The sequence below is a fragment of the Protopterus annectens genome, chromosome 17.part0 (assembly GCF_019279795.1).
Source record: "Protopterus annectens isolate FY-2018-M chromosome 17.part0, PAN1.0, whole genome shotgun sequence".
In the NCBI taxonomy this organism is placed as follows: domain Eukaryota; kingdom Metazoa; phylum Chordata; order Ceratodontiformes; family Protopteridae; genus Protopterus; species Protopterus annectens.
Window position 1 is genome coordinate 748,658,640 of NC_056751.1, and position 25,465 is coordinate 748,684,104.

At 36.4% G+C, this 25,465-nt stretch overlaps 1 protein-coding gene across 1 annotated transcript in view; it reads right to left on the reverse strand.

Moving 5' to 3' along the window:
* The window catches only part of KLHL14 (kelch like family member 14), a 601,560-nt gene that overhangs the window by 63,866 nt on the left and 512,229 nt on the right, over nucleotides 1-25,465 (reverse strand). The window contains exon 7 of the mRNA XM_044059607.1: nucleotides 16,914-17,072. Within this exon, the coding sequence (XP_043915542.1) occupies nucleotides 16,914-17,072 (159 nt within the window). The remainder of the gene's footprint in view (nucleotides 1-16,913; nucleotides 17,073-25,465) is intronic.

Genomic DNA, 25,465 nt, shown 5'->3' on the forward strand with positions numbered 1-25,465 from the left:
ACAGCCCAAAACGTCAGATGTTAAAGCATGCTAGATTAAACACAGATGATGGTATACTAAATGAACAATTGGATCACGTCACTGATGATTTTTGTGACAGGAAATATTACAGTGCTTTTAGTAAAAAACACAAGTATAAAATATTCAAAGCTTATGGTGATGTATTTAGACCTATTTTTTCTAAGACTGATACACACCCACCTTTATCTTTAAAAGAAAGTTCTACAGCAGCATGGGTTTTCAATAAGAACAAAAATAATAAGAATATGAAAAAAAGATATACTCTTATATGCAGTCATCAAAGGTGCTCATTTCAGAATGTTACTAACAAGCATAGACATATTTTAGATAGTTTATTGATCTTAAATATGAACGCATTCTTTGATTCTAAACTCAGTTTTAGCTATAGAAGGGCACAGAATGTAAAACAGAAGATTTGTTAAAAGCAACAGAGAATTTATAAATATGGCAGGGCTATTATGCAGAGGACTGGTACGTGCCATGTAATAATTACATATTTTGTAAATTGTATATTTTTGTAAATTTGTAATTTTGTAAATTTTGTATATATATATATATATATATATATATATATATATATATATATATATATATATATATATATATATATATATATATATGAAACTAGGACTATCTACCGAATGCCCACAACACCGAAACCAAAATGGCTGAACACACTTTAGCGAAAGTGCTTTCCACTGAAAAAGCATCTTCGCTAAAGTGTACAAAAAAAAAAAATTAAATTAAATAAAAAATCACAGAACTCACATTTACGCAGAAGGGTGAGCCACCCTGCACCCCCATGTGTCCCACAATCCCCTACTTTTATATTTTCACTCCAAGATCGCACTACAGTGGGAAAAAGGGAATATTCTCTTATCCCCACTGTGCTGCGATCTCACCAACATCCATTTCCCCACATTTTTCTCTTTTTTTTAGCACACTGTAAAAAAAGTGCTTTTTCAGTGAAAAGCACTTTCGCGAAAGTGTGCTCGGCCATTTCACTTTCACTGAAACAGTCGTTCGGTAGATAGTACGGATCCTATATATATATATATATATATATATATATATATATATTTGGAGAAGATCTTTATATACTTCTTCACTAAAAAATTATTATTTAAGAACTTTTGCTAATGGTAACATGAAAAATTTAGTTTATATAGCCTTTTGTTACTCGTGCAATGCCTGCTTTATAGGGAAAACTAACAGGAAATTAAAAGAACAGATTGCTGATCATCTTTCCGATATTAGCAGATGTATAGAAACTTATTCCTTATGTAAGCATGTGCTTGATAAAGAGAAAGCTCATAGTTTTAAATTTGCTGTTCCCCAGGTCATTTCTAAATGTGTTAGGGTGGTGATTGTGTTCAGTGCTGTAACAGAGACCTAGTTTGAGGCAGCAGAAAGCACCCCTGCACCACCAGGCTATAACTCATTCCACACCATTTGGCCCCAGAACTTGGAGCAAAGCTCCAAAGCCAGTGGTGTTTCCATATTCACAAAGGATGTGCACACCACCAGACAAGTAGCCCAACATAACTCATCTGAGATACTTTAGGTGCAGCTAACATTGGGTAAGACAGCAATTCAGGTTGTAGCCTGCTATAGGTCCCCAACCATGTCCCAAGATTCACACTCCACATTCCTAAGCACCCTGGAGAATATTATGGTCCAACCTAACACTCTCATACTGGGCGACTACAACTACCTCTCCATTAACTGTGAAAACTACTCATTTACCAATACACTTGCCCAACGTTTCCTGGAATTCATTAATTCTAATGCCCTGGACCAGCTCATTCTTACCCCCACTAGAGGTAGCAACATCATTGACATAGTCATTACTAACATGGGCGACCGTTGCTCTACACCAATAGTCAACTCCTCCCTCACTAGATCCGACCACAAACTAATCACCTTGGAAATCCACATCCACCCCCCCCCTCCGCAAAGTTAACCACCATGAAAAACTTCTCCAAAGCTAACTTTGGGCTCCTAAAAACAGAGGTGGCTAACTTCACAGCACCCATGCAAATGGAGATCAGTTGCATGACCGTAAAATCATACACCAATGCACTCTATGAACACGTACACAAATGCATGGATCTCGCCATACCCAACAGAACCAGGATCCTCTCCTCCAGAAAAGGAAGCCAATCTGGTACTCCCCTGCCATAAACAAACTCTACATCAGAAGGAGGAAACTGATGCAGAATAAGGTGAAGTCCCAAGACTGGAAAAAACTCCCTTATCAGCCTCAACAAAAAGTTGAGATCCCTCATAAAATCCTCTAAAGCTAGCTATGAAAACAGAATTTCAGCAGATAGTAAAGAAAACCACAAGGCCTTGTATAGTTATGTAAAGAATCTCTACAGCAATACCCAGATTTGCTCTGAGCTACTGCACAATGGTACCTCCTATACTCAGCCAACAGATATTGCCAATATACTGGCTGACAGATTCAGTGCCAACTTTACCCCCCCCCAAGAAACCAGTCACAATACCAGTCAATTGCCAGGCACCCAGTTTTTCTGCTGCACAGGTTAAAACAGCACTATCCAAACCCAAGAATACAGCTTCTATGGGACCTGACAATATCCCTGGCTGTGTTCTACATGAACTACAGAGTGAACTGGCACCTCACCTGTGTGCCCTGTTCAATCACAGCCTCACCTCAGGCTTTGTCCCTACCAAATGGCGCACTGCTACAGTCAACCCACTCCACAAAGAAGGAGCGACTACAGATCCTGGGAACTATCTTCCCATTAGCCTGATGAGTCTGACATGCAAAGCTATGGAACACATCATTATGGACCTAATAAACAAGGATATAGGGACTCTCCAAACTCTGGATCCCATACAATTTGGTTTTGTGAAGGGTAGATCATGCCTGCTCAACTTGGTCAACTTCTTTGAGTCAGTCACCAGAGCTGTGGATGAAGGCAAGGTGGTTCATACAGCCTACCTTGATCTGGCCAAGGCCTTTGATACCATTCCCCTCTCAGGAATCATAGAAAAACTCACTAAGCTAGACATCAAGCCCTATATCACTAGGTGGATTGCAAACTAGCTCTCAGGTAGAGCCCTCAGTGTGAAAGCAGCTGACTCCAAGTTAGACTGCCGACCAGTCAGGAGTGGAGTCCCACAGGGTTCGATACTGGGTCCTCTCCTGTTTGGTATCTACTTCTCTGAAGTCCAGGCCAACACGAAGGGACTCTGACTGACAAAGTTCACAGACGATTGCAAATTGGGAGCTATTATTAACTCCCCGAGAGATGTTGACATCCTACAGAAAGACCTCACTGAGACCAATGACTGGTGTCAGAACCATGACCTTAAGCTCAATGCCAAAAAATGTGTTGTCATCCCCTTTGGGAAAAACCTGGTTCCCATGAATTACCACATCGATGGTAGTCCACTGAACACAGAAGGTGTTATAAGAGATCTGGGAACACAAGTTGACAGCAACCTCTCTCTCTTTTTTTTTTTAAAACAGCTTTATTGAAAACACTAATATAATGAACAGATATTTTGAAAAAAATTGAATAAGTTGAATTTTTTAAAGTACAATATTAAACATAAAATATTAATACAATAACTATGATAACACAGAAAACTATATACAATGATGCTCACTATATATTAAACAACAAGATCAATTAAGTTAATTTTGGCAGAAGAAAAATAAAAATAAAGAATAGAAGATAAACAAGAAAGATTACTGTGTTAATCATCTATCCAGTTTTTTAACTAATAAGTCATGTATATTTTTCCATTTGTAATATAAATTTGTATTCCTTGTAGATTTAAATTTGATAGTTAACATTTCTAACTTAGATATTTCCAAGAGAAGACCTTTAAACTCTTTAAATGAGGGAACAGACAAGGAATTCCAGTTTTTTGCAATTGTTTTCCTGGTAATGGATACTATAGACCAGAGCAAAGAATATTTGTTTTTATTTTTACAGTCTGCAACAGGTGTATTGAATAATACAAGTGATTTTGTAAGCATGAAATTGTCTGTAAAAATTGCCTGTAAAAAATGTTAACTTCTTCCCAAAATTTCTTCAGTAGTGCACAGTCATAAAATGTATGGTTCCAGTCAGTGTTTATTATTGCATTACATCTCCAGAAGACAATATCTTGTTTAGCTATCGTACTCACTTTCTGTGGAGTGATGAAAGATTTGTGTAAAAATCTCCATGTGAAGATTCTCCATTTTAATGGAGGAAGTGGTTTTAGTAGTTGACTGAAGGAAATTAACTTTGTCTTTTTCTGAAGGAATAAAACTAGTGATTACAGAAAATGAATTCTAGTAGTTATCTGAATATATATCAATATCTTGCTTAATTGCTCTATAAATGTATGTTATACTATTTTTAACTAGTAAAGTATTATACACATATAAAATCAGATATTGAATAAGTTTGGGTATTGAATTCTTAGCATTTGAGGGGTTTAAAGTTAGCATATCAAGAATATATTTTCTAAACTATTACAAATCTGAGCAAAGTAAAGTGTTAAGGTTATATTCATCTATAAGAGCATTAATAGATTTTGCCTCATTTTTATAAAATGTTTTTGTTTAAATAGCAACATTTTAGAATGATCTAGAGAGGGAATTATTCCTTGTGTATAGGCAATAGGAAAATAAGAAACAACCAATTCTCAAAGATTCTAAACCTAAATATATCATTTTTAAAAGCCTTTAGAATTAAAGGTACATAAGTAGATTTAAACATTTGTGGAATAATTGGAAAGGTACTCTCTCAAATTCCATATAAATTAATTACTTATTAACTCTGAAAGATGGTTGTTATCTTTAGTTTTGGTATTTTGGGAAAAATTCAACATAATTTCTTTCCATTTTGCAAAATACTCTCCAGCTATAAGATAAACAATGTTTTAATAACTGATGAAACTGAATAAAGTTCTAGATTTGGCAAATATACACCTCCATTTTCCCAACTGTACATATGACAGGACAATGCAATTCTAGGCTTTATCGGATGCCACAAAAATGTTTAATCAATGAGTTACATTTTTTGATAAATGATCCTGTAGGGGGAATAGAAATAGATTGTATTATGTATACAATCTTTGTAAGTAAGATCATTTTTATAATGGAAAGTTTTTCATTCATTGTAAATAAAATATTGTTCCATTTATTTATTAGAGTCTCTATGTTTGTTATACTTTTATTATAACTTAGTTTTAACATATGTTTAATATTAGTTGCTATAACTATACCTAAATATGTTATTTGTTGAGATTGATGTATATATTTTTATATTGAGCTTGTATATTATAACTTTTGGAACCAATTAGGAGAATTTGTGTTTTAGAGTTATTAAATTTAAGACCAGAACTTTTTTAAAATATATCCATATTTTTAAACAATTCTTGCAGGGTGGGGTTAGTACCACCAAGAGTGATTAATGCATCATAAGCAAACATTTGAATTTTTGATGTTTCATTAAGGTTTAATCTATAACCTTGTATATTATTGTTATCCCTTATTAAGTTAGCCCAAGGTTCCATAATTAATGTGAATAAAAGAGGAGATAAAGGACAACCTTGTCTGGTTCCTTTTACAATGGGTATGTTCTGGGATGTATTTGTACCTATTTTTATGTAGGCTTGACTTTCATTATATAATTGAGTTATAAGATTAATAAAACTATTAGAAAAGTTTAAGTCCTTCAGTAAGGTAAAACTATCCCATTTAACAGAGTCGAAGGCACAGTTAATATCTAAACTAACAAGGGTCAAATTATTCTTTAAGGCTTTTACTGATTCAATTAAAGTGATTGTTCTTTTGATGTTACCATAAGAAGTTCTATTAATTATAAAACCTGTTTGATCCATGTCTACTATGGATGGTAAAAAATGTTTGAGTCTATCAGCATAAATAGAAATGAACATTTTATAGTCTGTGTTTAATAATGACATGGGCCTATATGAAGCATATTTTGCAGGATTTTTATCAGATTTTAGTATGGGAGAAATAAATGTATATTTCCAAGAGGGGGGTATAATGTTATTATTTTGAGCTATATTGAATACTGTGTGCAGCAGAGTTAATGCTTTGGCAGGCAAAACCTTGTAAAGTTCAGATATGATACCATCATTAGCAGGAGCTTTATTTTGCTTAAGTTTAGTGAGTTGATCCATTACTTCTTTAAAAGATATGTATCTATTAATTTTATTTGTGTTTCTGATAGTCTGTTATTTATATTATTATTAATAAAAGATTAAATATCCTTTGTACTATTGATCATATCACTGGGTTGGTTTAATTTAAAAAAAAATCTCTAAACTCACTTTATATATTTGGTAAATCAGATACCATTTTTTTGTTGGAGAATAGATTTCTTTAATATGATTAAGTTTGTTTAATCTTTTAGTCTTGTTAGCTAGTATATTCATAGATCTAGGATTTATAGAAAAAGTTAGAAGTTTATATTTTCCAAGATTAATCATGACTTTCTGGTTTAAAATTTCCATTTACTTATTATTTAATGTATTTATTTCCTTCATTATATCTTTCTTATCTGGGTTTTTTGAAGCATCAAGTCTTAAAGTATCTCACGTTGTTTGTATATCTTGAAGATCTTTGTCCCACGAAATTCTTTTCTTCTTATACCAGTCAATAATTTTACCATATAGATATGCTTTTAGAGCATCCCAAATGTAGACTTCAGAAGTTCCCCGTGTGCTATTAAATTCAATAAAACTCTGTACTTCTGTAGTAAAGAAATCAATTAAGTCAGTTTAATTATGTATGCTGGAATCCTTTTAATTTGAATATTAAATGTGGAGTTTAGTATAAAATCAAATGTTATGAAATTATGGTCCAAAAGTGGACATGAAATCACTTTAGAGTTTAATAAGAAATCAGTTAAGTTATTGGAGATTAATACCCTATCAATTCTTGAATATAAATTATGTCTATGTGAGTAAAATGTATAGAACAGTGACTTAGCATCTGCAAAGTTATTAATATCTTTCACCATGTATGAATCTGAGAATTCATTCAATAACTTAGCAATAGTTGGAATTTTCATTTTACCATTGGTACTAGAGTCTTTTATGTCAGAAATACAATTAAAATCGCCAGCAAGAATAATACTACCCTTAGAAAACTGAACTATATGTTCTATATGTTGTTTCACTGTTGTAGGTCCAATGCCAGGAAGCCAATACATATTTATTAAGGTCAAAATGTTCTTATTAAATTCTATAAAAACTGAAGATAACATCCCTTTGTTATCTTTGTATGTGTCAATCTTTTTTTTGTGTATGTTCTGAACTAATCAAAATTTGTAAGAGTTGGATTCTAATTTTGTGATATCTTCAGTTAGCAGATGAGTTTCTTGGAGAAATATTAATTGAGAATTATGTAATTTAAGATATCTATTTAAATATCTTCTCTTACTAGGATTATTTAATCCACTGATGTTTAATGATATACACTTTAAAGATGTCATAAACATTAATGTTCTGAATATCTGTTGTTGATTAATTCTTTTTTTTCCCCATATTTTATAAATCAATAGAAATTGACTATTAGGAATAAAATTATAGCTTACACATGAAACATATAAAACTTTTATCCAATGAAATATGTTTATATCAAATTCAGTTTTGCAAGACTTGCAACATCATAACTATTAACAGAAACATATAACATTTACTAATAACATAAACTCTTTCTAAACCCCCCTGGAGTTAAAAACTCCTAATTTGAGTGACATTTGTCACCCAAATTGAACATCAAGCTAGTAACAATACTCATCTCCTCTCTGCCTGAATATATATATATATATATATATATATATATATATATATATATATATATATATATATATGTATATATCTGTATATATATATATATATATATATATATATATATATATATACATGTTGTTGCATAATTTAACAATATATTTAAGGTAGTGTATGTGAAATAAAAAAAATATGAAGTAAAATACACCCATTAAATTGTATGTACTTATTCAAGAAACAAATTAAAATATGTCAAGTGTAACTGTTTCATTTTAACTTTTGTCAAATTGAGTTAAAAATATCATATAGACCAAGCATATATTATACAAATAATATAGAGATCATAACTAATTCATAAGCAATGAATTGCTATAATGATCAATAAATAGACTAATCACTTCTCTTTATTTACTGTGCCAATAGCTAATAACACTATTTCCCATCTCCATATATCTGAAAACAATAGGATAGAAGATATTGCATTATAGTTACCCACTATAAGATGAGATTCCAGTAAAGTCCTCAGTATTTTCTAGGAAGGAATGTATTCCCTTTCTTTGCTTTAAAACCTTTACTAATCTGAAACAGCTTCTGTGTTTCTTAAAATAGTTAATATGACAAACATCTGCATCTGTGACTATACTATATGCAATAAGCTAGATTCAAACAGAATATATTATGTTTCAATCATTTATTTTTTCCTTTTTTTTCCTTCCCTCTTCTTTCTCTTTCCCATTTTTTAATATTTTAATGATGTTGCTATATATGCTATATGTTTGTTATACCAATCAAAAGAAGCTTAACTTAAATATAATTAGACTATAAATACAAGTATAAAAGCATAAGGGGGTATAAATGTATCAAAAGTGCTCTATTTATAAACACTCACAAATGCTTTAAAATAACAGTTATATTATGCAGGTTACTTAGCTGCAGTTATTTCATTTGACCTGTAGATGGCAGTAGAAACCATCTATTCAAGCTATTATCCAGCTTTGCAGAGCTTCTCAACACAGAGATCAGACTGTAAATTTCTCCATGGAAGCGAAACTTTTCTCTTGCTTTCAGTTGAGGCAGCCGCAGTATGATCATATAGCAGGGTTGTTCAGCAGCTCAGATGCACGAGATTGAGCAGGGAAAAGATTTGCAGCTTTTCTTTTAAAAAGCTGTTTATTAACTTGTGGCAGGACCAGGAAACACAAAACCAAACAGAAAAAAAAGGCAATGGGAGGGAGAAAGCCAATATAAAACACTGCAAAACCAATAAACTATATCTCTCAAAGCCGGCAAACCACTAGGCCACCATGAACATATCAATCCACACTAAACCCTCCATTTCAATGATGTTGTTTTATATGTTATATGTTTGTTATACCAATCAATAGAAACTTTACTTAAATATAATAGGAGTATAAAGATAAGTGTAAAAAAGCTTAAGGGTTCAAATGTATCAAAAGTGTTTAGCCTATAAACATTCACAAATGTCTAAATATAGCAGTCACATTATACAGGTTACTTAGCTGCAGTTTTTTTTCATTTGACCTATAGATGGCACTAAAGACAGACTATTCAAGCTATTATTCAGCTTTGCCAGGCTTCTCAACAGACAGTTCTGTCTGTAAACGTCTCCATGGAAATGACACTTTTTTCCCCCTACTTTCAATTGAGGCAGCTGCAGTGTGATCACACAGGGTTATTCAGTAGTTCAGATGCAAGAGATTGAGGAGGGAAAACATTTACAGCTTTTCTCTAAAAGAACTGTTGATTACCTCGTGGCAGGACCGGGAAACACAAAAATGGACAGAAAAAAAAGCCAAAGGAAAGGGGAGAGTCAATACAAAACACTGCAAAGCCAACAAACTCTATCCCCCAAACCCAGCAGACCACTAGACCACCATGAACATAGCAATCCACACAAAAATCCTCCATTTCTCCACAACCAGCAGCATAAACAGGGAAAACCACCACCATTATCACATAGGAGCCGTTCGCTCAACATTACACCCACATATTCACATTTCCAAAGATAAACATCTGATGAATTACCTAAAACACATCAGCTTACTGAAAGGGACAAAACAAGAACCTTTCACATGTCTATCACCACAAATAACACTACATTCCAGCAGCAGAGCTGAAAATGGGAAACATAATCATTAAAGCAACATTATAGCAACAATATCAATGAAAAGTCTCTCTTCACAGAAAGACAGGGAAATAAAACAGCAAACAATTAAAAAACAAAGAAAACAGTTTATACTGTAGGAAAGACCCTCATTTTTCCATCTATAAGTCTCCGTATCTACCATAGCTCCCAAAATATCATAAAATTCAGACCCCAAACATACGGAGCACTTATTAGAACAGACATCTACTAAAATTAAAAGATAATAAGTAAATAAATAATTAAACAGCTTTTACTTGCTATAACAATTGAGTTACTTTAAATAAAATAAACTAGACTTAATAATAACAAACTATAAAATACCATTAAAACAACTATGTACCATAAAAAGAAATTGAAACAACAAAGACTCACCTGTTGAACCATTTCCATTTCCCCAACTTCTGGGTTAATTATTAAGATTTAGGCAAATGAAAGCCATTGTAAAATAGTCTAAATAGTCACTTATTCTTGAGCTTCTTTTTATGTTCAGAAATCTTCCAGGAACTGTTGTCAGCATTTCTTTTAAGGCTGGGATTTGCCCACTCCATATCCTCTTTTTTATCAAGCAGTTTTTTTGTTTTGACAAAAGTAATGGCATAATCTATGTCATCAAATATTTTTGGACCATCTTGAAGAAATATTTTTAATCTGGCAGGAAATCATAGGTGTGTCTTTATTTGGGCTTGTTCGAGTTCTTTTAGCATTGGCAAAAAAAGCTTTATTTTGGCAATTACAGAAGATGAGTAATCATTATCAAAATGTATGACATTTTCCTTATATTTAATAGGAGACCTGGCCCATGCAGTCTTTAACACTATCTCCTTGTCATGAGATGATAGAAACTTCACTATAACAGATTTAGTAAAATTGGATTTACCATTTTTTTTGCAGTAGCCAGGGACCTGTGTGCTCTTTCTTTGCCATATGAGAGAGCTTCAGGAAGCTGTAGTATATCAGGGAGCCAAGAAGTTAAGGATTGTTCCATATTACCTTCTTCAACATTATCAGGCAAACCAAAACGTCTAATATTATTTATTCTTGATCTATTCTCTAGATCATCAATTTTTGTTTGTAAAAGAGTATTTTGTTTTAAAACAAAGTCATTATTATGCTCATTTTCTTAAATTCCAGTATCTATATAATTTAGTGAAGTCTCTATACCAGTAATCTGTCTTTTTTGTTGCTTAAGGTCTTCATGTAACATTTCCATTTGCTGGGAACATTTTTCTTTGAAGTTATCCAGTTTTACATTCATTCTATTGATTTTTTTGCTGTCAATTCTTGTATATTAAATAATAGTGACTGTAATTCCTTCTTAATAGTTGTTTATTGAAGTGTAGATTTGGAGTAGCTCATTCTGTAGTCTGAAGTCCAAATATTTTCTCTAATACTTTTTGACAGGAAAAAATAAAAAAGTTACAAACATTTTTATATACTATCCTAAAGGATGATTAGTAGATTCCAAATATGTAAAAAAAAAAAAAAAACAAAAAACAAAATTAGGAAAGATAAATTTAAAAAACCTGTCATAAATATTTTGTAAAGGCAGAGCAGAGAGAAAGTGCTGTTACTCAGTGCTCATCTTGGCCACGCCCCAAAGGCCAGCAACCTCTCTTTTGACCACCAAATTGCCACTGTGGTCAGAAAGTCCTTCTATGTGGCACATCTCATTACTAAGGGTTTTGCATCCAGGAAGAAAGAGGCCATTGTCTCCCTCTACGTTTCCATCATTAGGCCAATCATTGAGTACAATGCCCCATTTGTCATGTACCTCACTAAACACCTGCAACAACTGGAGAGGCCACAAAAGTACCTCACAAAGAGGATCCTAGGCCTTACAAATTTGTCCTATATGGACAGACTAAAAAAAAAATCCACCTATTCTCTGTCTTGTATCACCTACTTAGAGGCAATCTCTGCTTGACTTACAAAGCTATGTCTGACTCAGCTCTGTTAGAAATGTTTATTTATTTATGTATTTATTTATTTTACATTTGTTAACCGGGATGGTCCGACTGGATACATGTCCTTTTTCAGCGGAGGCCCGGGGAGAAAAGCTCCAACAGAGTTACATTGATAATTAGGTACAGTAAATGAGCTGAAAGAACTTAACAAAAACATAGGCTATTTACATACAAGTACAAGACTGCCATTACTATTTCTGAGATTACTACAAATGTAACATTATTAACATATTAGCAAGGACGGTAGGCAGTATAATGACATAGAGTTAGACAGGATACATATTTCTTTATCACAGTATACAAAGTACTTATCATCTTAGCTAGTTGTTTATGTTTTAGTTAATGGCACAGAGCTAGTCTGGGTTTGAGCAAGGACATAGCCAGTGTGACTTGAAGTGGAGTTTTAGACTATTTTTGAATTGACTTAGAGAAGTTGCAAGCGTGATGTTATTTGGGAGAGAGTTCCATATTTTACCAGTGGTGTTGGCAAATAGCGCGTCACCACCTAGGTTGAGAGATTTAGTTGTTTGGACAAGGAGTCTGTTTGCTGAGCGAAGGCAGCTTAGGTTGGAGTAGGGAGTCATTAAGTTTTTTAGTGCTGGGGTATTCTCAGGTTGTTTAAGGATTTTGAAGGCCTCTATGAGTTGGGACTGGTGAAGAAGGTGTGGGAATTCTATCCATCCAAGCTTTTTCAGGTTAGTACAGTGGTGTGTTCTGTAGGGTAGGTCTGTAACGAACCTGGCAATGTGATTATAGCAGGATGAGAGCTTGGCCAGATCAGATTTGTTAAGGTGAGTGAGGACAGGAGAGGCATATAGTAGGGTAGAGAGAAGGTGTGAACGGGCTGTGGCTGCCCTGGCATTCGGGGTAAGGAAGGCTTTAATTCTATATAGGGTCCCAAGTTTCTTGTTGACTGACTTAATGGCTTGGTTGATATGTATATCAAATCTGAGTTTATTGTCAATGTTTACTCCTAATAGCTTTGTATAGGTGTCTGGGGAGATGATGGTCCCATTATTGGATTTTATAGTGAAGTTTTCAGTCGGAGATCTATTGGTTGGGTAGAAGAGAAGTAACTTGGTTTTGTTTGGATTTAAGATCAGGAGATGGTTGGCAAGCCAGTTTTCGATGTTACATCTAAAGAAATCCCAGTCCCTCTGTACCACATGCTCCGGAGACCTCAACCTCATTAACACAATCAACACAACATGCTGGTGGGACAGGTTCATAACTCAGAGACTGCCCATGCTATGGAATAGACGTCCCATACATGTCAAGCAGAGCACCTCACTGACTCTCTTCAAGAGAAATCTTGATGAGTGGATGGGAAATAGAAAATTCACCCCAGGGATCACTCCAGTGGCTTTACTCGACAGAGGCACTGGGAACTAAGGTCAGGTGGCACAATGCCAGGGTAATCCTATGGGCTAGGCTTGTAAAGGCCCCAGGGCCATTAGCCTCGTACACACCTATGCACCTACGAACGTATGGAAAAGGATAATGCTGTATAAATGGATTTGTACATTTCATGCAGATAAATCTCCTTTCCTGGTTTGAATGAATTTGTGTGCATTAAACTTGTACTAAAAATGAGACAATTGTTCTTTTACTGTATTTATTGTATTTTGGGTGCTGCGGTAGCGTTGTCGCCTCATAGCAAGATGTTGTCCCGTTCGATTCTCAGCTAGAGTGTCTCTGTGTGGAGGCATACATGAATGGGGCGTGCCTTCGTTGAAGGTTGTGCGTCAGGGCTGGTAACCCGGTACATAAAAATCCACTACCAATCATTAGCGGACCAGAGTTCTGCTGTGGTGACCCCTAACTGGGAAAAGCCGAAAGACACAAACAAATTGTATTTTTATATACATCTTCTATCAAACTGAGCTTCTGATTATGTTCTCTTAAATACAATTGCCTTTTTTTAAATTTATGAGCTTGATGATATAACTGAATCACATGACTGCCTCTATAGTTTAAATTATGTTTTCTTTTCATTATGAATTGTTCACCTAAAGAAGTGGTTTTTGTGAAAGCATTTTTAGCTTTTTATCTATTAAAACTTTTAACCATTAAAAAGTCATTTATTGGGCATTTTTTTACCATCACCTACTGTGTTTGCGCAGATGTTTTATGCTTTTTGCACAGGCGATGTTTTCTGTGGATTACACCACACATTCATCCACTTCAGCTGTCTCATTCTAGAGTTGACTTCTGACATTGTTAATAATACTGATTGATGCTCAGTCAGACTACATGAGCAACAGAGATTTATGACATGCAACAACTATTAAGTATTTGTTTTACAACAAGGTATACTGGGCTTGCAACTTGGCAGTCAGTTTAGATATTCAGAACTAGAAGTAATATTAAAAACAGGGCGGCCACGGTGGTGCAGCGGTTAGCATTGCTGCCTCACAGCAAGAGGTTTCTGGTTCGATTCTCGACTGGGGTGCCTTCTGTGTGGAGTCTGCATGTCCTCCCTGTGGTCATGTGGGTTTCCTCCCAAAGACATGCAGTAGGTGGATTGGACACTCTAAATTGGCCCTAGGTGTGAGTGTGTGTGTGTTTGTGCCTTCTGTGGAAGGCTGAGTGCTGGGCTGGCAACTTGACACAGTAAAACTCCATTGCCAATTATGAGCAGACAGATGATCCACTGTGGCAACCCATAACCAGGAAAAGCCGAAAGAAGAAGTAATATTAAAGACAACAGAATGTAATAAATAAGTCTTAGTCCTTCTCTAAGTATGACACCTCTTACTTTCTTTCATTACAAGTCATAAACACAAGTTTTTGCAATGAAATCATAATGGCAATATTTCAGTAAACTTTTAGAATCACACAGTTTTATTTTTTTTCAAAATTATAATGCTTTTGCAAAGCAAAATAAAAATTTGTAATGCACACGCTGCTGTTCAGATATTTATCTCTACTTTATCAGATTTTGACTTGATAGGTTGGGGTTTAGCAAAATTATTAAGGTGTTTTGCTCACAAACATGAGCTGTGCAAGATTTGATTCTCACCTTTGAAGGGAAAGTGGCTAGGCTTAAAATGGCCTGCAAGGGCAGCTAGCCTACTACTTTCCTACAAACAGCATACATTTTATTTTAATTCTGTAGCAAAAAACATTCTGAAAATCACTGAAGGAAAACTTTGTATGAGGTGTATTATGACCATTTGTTTTTCCCAGTACATCTGTAGCAGATTAAATGATTCAGTCCAAGATGAAGTATACCATGGACTGCTTTCTTGCTATATAGTGGTTTACCAACTATTACATTTTTGCAAGTGTCTCTTCCTTCTTATATGCCTTTCCAGATCAAACTATCTGAGTCATCTACTGCTTCAATCACCTGCTGACTATGAGACTGTTAGGGTGACCACCAGAGTTCCACTGTTACAAATGAATAAAATGTATACAAACCATAAGTATCTATTAGAAAGCACTACACCAAGCCAGCCTTTTCTTCCACTCAGTCACATCTGGTCCTTTTCCATTTGGTCTTAGTACAGCTTTTTCACATCAGCATTTTTTAAACGTCCCATGGCCACCTCCTGCAATAGCTATCTTTTCATTAGTTTTCCACTCCCCAGATAAGTTCAATATTCCTAATTTTATAATCTTTGAACTATCATAGAAACGTATTAATTATGCCACTCAGTTACTTTATGTATTACTTTAGATTGCTCAATTTTCCCCCTGCTGCTTCCTCTCTCACCTGCACTTTTTCTTGTTCTGAGATCCTCCTTGCTGGAAATCTGTGTGCCCTTCCAGTCTTTTTTTTTGTTTTATTTCTCCACCATTTATGGAAGACCCTGCCTGAGGGCTTCACTATCTGTAGCTAGCTAATCAACCCATTTTTTTTCAGTGGGGGTGGGCGTCAGATGTTCTATGGCTAGGTAACATTCCTATGGCTGATTTATTCCTTACTGAGAAAACTTATTGGCCCATTCACTACCCCGGTGGTGATTGTTGCTTGATAGGGAAATGGTTATTCAGCCCATCCCACTGACTTTCCCATTTCTTAGACTGCCTGCAGACTTGCAATGGCTACTTGGTCTGGGGAGGACATGTGTATCCCTCCCACACTACCTTTTCCCAAACTAAACATGAAAGTGTCAGCCTGACACCGTGTGAACCAATATGGCCCTTACCGAAAGGCAACGCTCTCAGCCAGTGCTAGGTGTCACTGATGCAGCTGACCTAGCAGCTTCCCTCCTCCTGAGGATGTTCCAGCTGGCTCAGCCACTGACACACATCCTTCTCCCCCCCAGTCCCTCAGATGCACATGCTGCTAATAGAATATAAGTCATCTAAGCCACAGTCAAGGCTTCATCCATTTACACTTTAGGGACCCATGTCTTCCTTTTCAATGTAAATGTTTTTATTATAAGTACTGTTACTTTGAATTTCTTAGTACAGTAATGTATTTAACACAAATTACACACATGTTCTATCTGTATATAACAATATTTATGCAACTGTAATTGTGTTGAAGTTTTGCTAATTATACTTTCATTTTAACAGTAGCAGTAGGGCCTAAACACTGATTAAATAATTCCAGAGGTATTACTCTTAATTCATGGTTATCCTTTATGTGTTTCATCAGAAGGACATGTCATCAAAAATGTATAACCCGTAAGTCATACACTTCCACAATCCACATACTTAAATGATGCTCTGTCACTACAGATTATAACTACATTACATCTTTGACTTCAGACAGGATTCAAACAAATGGGATTACAATTATGGGTTCTGAAATTCAGATTCCTGGTTTGCCTGTGAATCATGTGGCTATTCCTATTGACATAACAGTAAAGGTAGGGGTATACTGAAAGGCATAGTATCAGAGAATGCAGTGCAGTCTCCTATCAACCCTCATTCCTACCCTTAAAGTATTACAGTACTTGCTCATACTAGTTTCTGATGCAAAAGTATATGTAACAACACAGAAATGTACTGACCTTTTAAGTGGTTTCCTCCAATTGCATAAAGTCTGTCATTCATTACAGCCAAAACGTGTATTGCCCGCTTTGTGTTCATGTCTTGTTTTCGAGCCCAGACATCCATGACTGGATCATAGCAATACAGCCATGGTACATATTCACCATTGTGCACCCCTCCTGTAAAATAGATACAGACATGGATGCATTTCAAGATATAAATCATGCCAGAGTGTTAATCTGAAAGCACTAATTATACTTTATTCATCTATTTATTTACTTCACTAATTTCTTTTTTTACCGGAAATACAGCTAGTCTAGACTTTCTCTTGTAGTCACATAACAAACATAGACACTAATACAGAAGCACAAACCAATAAATACAAGAATTTCAACAATCTTCAAATATATCAGATAAGTTCTTAACATTAAATAAATAAACAAATAAAACCAACTCCATTGACATGGATTTCTCAGCCTGAACTATGATGTACACTACCTCAGTTTGAATAACCACCCCAGTGCTTGGCCACTGGGCAGGACAGGTTTGGACTAAGCAATCATCAGCCTCTTCTGCTACCTGAGGGGTAGTATGTGGGACTTTCCATCGCACATCACAGAAACATGCTGTGATGGATGGGTACCAGAAGTTAACATTAAATGTATGTACCATTCAGCTGTGGTCTGCATAAGGACTGCATATGTAATCTAGACATAGACATGGGGAGGCACCATGGAAACTATGCTGTGAGCACTAAATGTTTGACCATAAAGCCCAAGCTGGAATGCAGAACTTTCAAGGAAAGATTCTGATTTCCTGAAGTATGACAAATACATGGTCTGACTATTGCCCTCCCCCAACATCATGTGGATTGACTTATAACACTAGGCACCACAAATGGTAGTCTCTCTGAGGAGAAGGAAGACTTCCCCATTGTGGTAGTGTGGGATGCTAAAACTTATGGAGATGAAAAGACGAAACAGTGATGTTGTCCAGCACAGCTTAAATGTTTAACAAGGACAATGACCCAAAACGCTGAACAAAACTTTTACTTGTTATTTTTAACAATGGGAGGGAAAAACTGTTATAGTAAAATTCCTGGCAGCCACCATATTTATATCCTTTAAAGCACATTTTTGTGTTGAAAGTTTTTTCTCTCTGGTATGGTTCAAACATAGAACCAGGCAGCAAATTATGTTTCTTTTTACTGGCAGAGGTCAAGAAACACATTGAATTTTATCACACAAATTTTATCATACAATGAAAAAAATCAGTGAACTAAGATGTCAGGAAATTAATCAAACACTAATAAATATTTACATAGACTGCACATCAAATTATCACTTTAGTAAAACAGTATGACTACATGAAAAATAAATAAGCAAATTATAATCCCACACCAGGTACTTGGATTCATTTTCCAGACATGATATGGCAGTACAGCATAAGTGGGGGTTACTTCACTTCTGAGTGTGCTGTCCTTCAGATGGGATGTTAAACTAGTATCCTAAATGCCTGAGTGATGGTAACTCAGGTGGATGTAAAAGATCCCAAGACACTTAATAAAAAATAGTAGGGATACATTTTTAACTTTTTACACATCTCAGTTTCATCATACATTTTATCTTTCCTTATGCTAACACACAAATGTATACTTTTGCATGCCAGTTTACATTTTTCCATACAGCTGGATTCATCTTATGCTTTCCTCCTGTCACATTTGAATTACTTATACAACAGATTCAGTATTCCATGTTACTGCACAACTTTTCACATCTTATTTTTTCATACATGCCAACCACTTATAAAATGTATTTTGTCTAACTGAACTGTTTCCTGCTAATTACAGTTTTCATAACATCCATGCAGTAACCTACTCATTTACTTTCTCTAGAAATCCATAATTATATATGCCTTTTAACCATGATTATAAATCTTTGTTTTTTTTTATTAAATTCTAGTCCTAAATGTTCAACAGTTTCTTTGATTTTGCATTTATTACATATCTTTATTCATGTCTTCATCTGCCCTTTTAAAAGCAGTTTATTAAGTGCAGGTCTCAACAATAAATCAGTATTCTCCCATTCTCTTTCAAATCTATCTGGTCTTTCTTTACAAGTACAATTTTATTTTTTCTTACACTGTGCAGGGTTCGACATAATAACGGTTTATCATTATTTGTTTACACCATTCTTTCTTTAAAGTGGGGTTTTACCTATGACAATCATCGATACTCTGTACTTCACAAGAAAATTCAATATTAAAAAATAACCATACAAAGACTGAATTCCAGCTGACAAACTCAATCTAGCCAGACAAGCTTCCAAGTCAATTTGAGAATAAACCCAGTCCTCGATCTATGACCTCATATTTTCCTATTTCAAAAGTTGAATAAAACCACTCAAGTCTTCCTTTTGGTTTTCGAAAGCTTTATTTTTGAAGAACGTCCAACATAGGTAGGTGAGCGCTGTGGCAAAAATCTATCTTTATTTTATTTCAGTTGTCTTGTAACAACTACTCCACAGACAGTCGGGGTACTTATACTCTGTACAGCATCAGCACATTAGGAATAAGTAAATACAGACATAAAAAACTCTATTTTTATTGGCTGACAGAGTTACATTTGTTTAGGCAGATACGGATACAAACTCTCTATTCTCATTGGTTAACAGTGTTACATTAATTTTGTACAGAGATGGACCTATGGGGGGAGATTGGCTGCGGTATAATCAGCTCTTCCAGAAGTAAGCTTCCTCAGACCTACCTATTAATCAAATGTGCAGGCAAACTAACACTCACTTGAAAAGTAATTAACTCGAGGTTTCTAAATTATAACCAAACTTATATTAACTTTAACCCAAGGAACGTTATCAAGGGTTGAATAATAGGACAGGACAATTTGGTGCCAGAATCTTAAACATCTTAAAAAAGTATTAAACAGGTGTCATGCCTTCTCATTTAAGTTAGTATCACCTTTACGAGTCAAGCTCGGAGAAGCCTTGGGTTACAGTCTCTCAACATGAGAATCCTCGGTGCTTATTTTCTGATAAATTCAGTATTAACAAATGAACATTCTCTCTTGCCAGTCCTTAACACATCCTATACAGTTTTGCATTTTACTGTCATATGTTTGTATAATGTATTCCTCTTCTTTTCATACTTAAAACAAATGCAGAAAGGTCCTGGGACACAAAACCAAAACTAAAAACAACAAAATGCACCCCCATGCAATCATGTGATGCTTCTCCAGCTGAAAAATGGATCCAAGCTGAAAGTAAAGTAAATCCTTTATTGTGTACAAAAATACAGTTTAGTACATACGGGTGGCACACTCCTTTATCATGCACTTTAGTCCCGAATACCCTTGGGACTTCATCAGAACAGATGGTAATCCCTGTGTTCTGCCTCATTTAAATACTAGATGAATGTCAAATGATAAGGAATCAATTAGTTAATGCTGTCTTAAAGACATAATGCCTTCCACATAAAAATAACATTAATGAGCTAGTGAGTATAGTGAATAAAGTGTATATAAATATATAAAATATGTAAAAATGAATTAAAAAAACAACCCCAGGTTCCCACACTTTAAAAATTACTTTCTTAATATTATCAACTAATCAGGTTACCAAAAACCCACAATAACAGTAAGCACACCATGTTACTACTGATAAAATTCACGCAACAATCATTGTTTTCGAGTGGAAAAATGGTTTAAAAAATAACACATATATTAATACTGAGTGTAAGAAATATAAAGAAACCTAATATTAAAAACAAATACTCCAATGTGCAAATGATATAAAATAGTGCATATAGACTTACTCTGAAAACTATAAACTCTCGCTGCGTGTCAAAGCTTGGCATTTCTTAATTTTAAAACTGGTAAGATTGATACCAGGAAAAACTGTTGCATTTAACATCATCTGCCATTGAAGCTCTCTGTACTACAGCTTGGTCTCCTACGCCCCTCCCTGGGATCATGGGGTACTACTTCCAAACTCCCAAAACGGAACTTTCTAACCTTCACAGAAAGAATAAAATCTTTATAAAATGCACTATTGGTGTTAGCTTTGTTGATATCCTACCAATGTTCATAAATCCTGTTTTTATGGGGCTTTTTGGTATTACCAATGTAAAATGTGGGGCATGAATCACATCTGGCTATATACACTAATCGACTAGTATTGCAATTCCCATAAGATAAAATAACATGGTGTCTGTGCAAGTCATTTAAAAATATTTTATGTTTCTGAATAACAAACTCACACTGCCAACATCTACCACAGTGTTGGGTACCTTTGTTGTTGATACCTCCCACTTGTCTACTGTTAGTCTCAAATAAGTTCTTACAAGTTAGCTGTTGTTCTATATACAAAAATCTGGGGATTACACTAAGATCCTGACTAATTCTTTATTATGTCTGAATATCATCCAGTTGCTACTAATAAACTCTTTCACCTTGTCAGAATCTACACTGTAAGGTAAAATCAAGGCTCGCTTAAGTCGATTAAAATTTCTCTGGTCTTCATGCCCATTAACACTAGTCATGTTCAATATGTTATCATGTGTCACTGGGCCATTTCCTAATAGGGGTGTATATTTATCACCCCATCCATTGTATATGTCTAATCTTAGCTGTTTAACCATAGGTGGTGGATAACCTCATTCTAAAAACATATGTTCCAGTTATATCAAATTATTTTTTCTATTTTCACTCAAAAACAATAATTGTTGCATGGATTTATCAGTAGTGACACTATGTGTGTTCACTGTTATTGTGGGTGGGTTTTTGGTAACCTGATTAGTTGACAGTACTAAAACAGTAATTTTTTTTTAAGTATGGGGACTTGGGGCTACTTCCGCGGTGGTGCAGTGGTAGCGTTGTTGCCTCACAGCAAGAGGTTCTCCCGTTCGATTCTCGGCTGGAGTGCGGGGAGTGCCTTCTGTGTGGAGTCTGCATGTCCTCCCCACGGTTGGGTGGGCATTCGAAAGACATGCGTAAATGGGTGTGCCTTCGTTGAAGGTTGAACGTCGAGCTGGCACCTCGCTGATCGTGAAAAATCTACTGCCAATCATTAGTGGACCGGAGTTCCGCTGTGGCGACCTCTAACCGGGAAAAGCCGAAAGACAACAAGTCAACAACAACTTGGGGTTGGATTTTAGTTCATTTTACATATTTTATATGTTGTTGTTTGTCTTTCGGCTTTTCCCAGTAAGGGGTCGCCACAGCGGAACTCCGGTCCGCTAATGATTGGCAGTAGATTTTTACAAAACGCCAGCTCAACGCTCAACCTTCAACGAAGGCATGCCCATTTACACACGCATGTCTTTCGAACGCTACCCAACCGTGGGGAGGAAATGCAGACTCCACACAGAAGGCACTCCCAAGCCCAGCCAAGAATCAAACGGGAGAACCTCTTGCTGTGAGGTAACAACGCTACCGCCGTACCACCGCGGCATCCTATTTTTACATATTTTATATATTTTTTTAAATCTTTTATTCACCTATAATATGAAGTTATGTACTTACCATAACGTTCCATGTGAGTTGTTATTCTCGAATTCATTCTTACTGATGGGTTTGGAGCCAATCATTGGCTCCAATTCGGTCAAATAGCAAAGCTCGAGGTCTCAAACAGCTCAAGGCCAATGCCCTATCCCACAATGCACCACTACATTCCCCAGATCTTGTTTGCTGCCAACTAGAAACCTATCCCAAATTTCAAGGAAATCATAAAATCCATGGAGAAAGGACACCCTCCAGGAAAACTAAAACTAGCGTGGAACCTCTCGTGCTTCCAGACATAGGAAGGGGGTAGGAGGGAGGGTAGTAATAATGAAGGTGAGAATAACAACTCACATGAAATGTTATGGTAAGTACATAACTTCTTAATGTGAAGTTGTTTAATCTCGCCTTCATTCTTACTGATGGGTAGCATCCCCAGCGCCACAATCTTGGGTGGCTCACAGGAGTACCTGTTTCAGGACAGCAGATCCAAATGAAGCTCTGTCCCTAGAGGCCTTGTCCACTTTGTAATGAGATATAAAGGTATGTGGATTTGACCAGGTGGCAGTTGCACAAATAGAATCTATAGGTAATCTGGTCAAGAAGGCTGCAGAAGTAGACACCGCCCTTGTAGAATGAGCCTTGACCTTATTATGTAATGCAATACCCGTTTCACTGTAGATGAAGGAGATACAATCAGAAAGCCATTTCGATAAGGTAGTTTTAGAGACAGGTGCACCCTTTTCTTGAATCTGAGAAGGAGACAAACAGCTGATCAGCCCTTCTGAGATCTTTTGTTCTGTCCAAATAAAAGCAAAGTTGTCAATGCCCGTCAAGTTTGTGAAGCATATACTCCAACTGGTTTGAATGGTTGGTAAAGAAAATAGGTAACTCAGTCGTCTGATTCAGAGTAAATTCTGAACATACTTTGGGTAGAAATGATGGATTCGCCCTGAGGGAAACCCTATTTTTATGAAATATTAGATAAGGTGGCTTAATAGAAAGGGCTTGCAACTCTGAAATTCTGCGTGCTGATGTAATGGCCACCAAGAAAATGGTCTTCCAAGAAAGATACTTCAACTCACAAGAAGAGGCGGGTTCAAAGGGCAGAAGAATAATTTTGGATAAAATTAGATTTAAGTTCCAGGGAGTCATTGGAGATCTGATCGGTGGTTTTAAGTACATCGTACCCTTGAAAAAGGCCTTAGCCAGCTTATGAGACATGATACCATTTTCGGATGCACCTAAATGAAAATTAGAAATAGCAGTGAGTTGGACTCGAATGGTTACTGCTGCAGCCCCTTCATTGAACAGTTTTGTTAGGAATTCCAGTATATCTGACATAGTCACCTGGAAAGGGTTAATGTTATTCTGTTGTGCCCAGATGTAAAACCTTTTCCACTTACTGAGGTAAAGTTTCCTAGTCGAAGATTTGTGAGACGACAATAGGGTATGTAGCGCTTCTTCTGATAAATTCTGGACCCTGGCTATTCTGGGAATTGGAGCAGCCAAGCTGTCAGTTTGATGGACTAAAGAGAGGGATAAAGAGCTCCTGATGAGTGGGTCAACAGATCCGGCACTAGGTCCAGGATTCAAGACTCCTCTAGTAGATGAGGCTTCAGAAAGGGAAACCAAATTTGACGAGGTCAATATGGGGCAATTAAGATAAGTGTCCTGACCAGAAAACTGGCTTTCTGCAAAACTTTGGGAATCAGTGGAAAGGGAGGAAAGGCATAAAGGAGTCCCGGAGGCCAATCGTGGACAACTGCATCCCTCTGGGATTGTCCCTGTTGAGGGATCAGGGCAAAGTAGTTGCTGCACTTGGTGTTTGTGGAGGTGGCAAAAAGTTTGCAGCAAGGCTGGCCCCATCTGCGGAAAATCATTTTCGCTATTAAGTTCTTGACAGACCACTCGTGAGGTAGCAGAATAGCTCTGCTGAGTCTGTCCACTATTACGTTGGCTCTCCCCAGGATGTATGCTGCAATCAGAAAACGCTGGGTGGACTCTGCCCAATTCCATAATCTCAGAGCCTCTCGACACAGGGGGTAGGATTTGGTTCCTCCTTGTTTTTTTAAGTACCAGACTACTGACATGTTGTCCGACTGGACTGCAATCGTGCCAAGGGGAAGAGAGTCTTAAAACACCTGCAACGCCAGAAGAACCACTCTCATCTCCAGTCTGTTTATATGCAAATGAGCCTCGTGAGCCTGCCAAGTACCTTGGGCTGTCCATCCCTGATAATGCCCCCCCCCACCCAATCAGGGAGGCATCCGTGGTTACCGTTGTGACTGGAGAGGGAAGAACAAATGGGCGGCCCAAAGTCACCATTTCCGACGTTAGCCACCAGTGAAGGTCTTTCTTGCAAGAGTCGGTAATCAAGACTAGATGATTCAAGGGTAATTCCTGAAAGGTCCATTGCGTGAATAGCAGCTACTGAAGAATGTACATGTGGAATCTCACAAGGGGTATTGCAGTAATCACTGCTGCCATGGTGCCAAGTTATGCTGGTACTTTTCACTTTGACAGGAGGTCCACAATCTGTTGTTGGAGGACAATCACTCTTTCAGGAGGGAGCTTCAGGGACATGCTGACCATGTCTAAGTCTGCTCCTATAAAGACTGTACGCTGCAACAGCAATAAGGCAGACTTTTTAAAATTTATCATAATTGCCAGCTGTGAACATAGATCCCTGGTAGCGTCCCTTGCCTGAATAAGCTGATGCCTGGTGGGGGCGGTAAGGAGCCAGTTGTCCAAGTAAGGAAACACCTGGATTCCTAAATGTCTCAAGTGAGCCATGACCACTGCCATGCATTTGGTGAACACTGTGGGGGTTGTAGTGAGACCAAAGGGCAGTGCCCAAAACTACAAATTACTGGCTCCCAGCTGGAAGCGCAGATGATCCCTGGATGGCCTGGCCATTTTGATATGGTAGTATGCATCCTAGAGATCGATAGAGCACATCCAATCATCCTTCCCAAAAAATGGGAGAATGGACTGAAGCGTGACCATCTGGAACTTCATCTTCACCACATATTTGTTGAGTCTGCTGAGGTCCAGAATAGG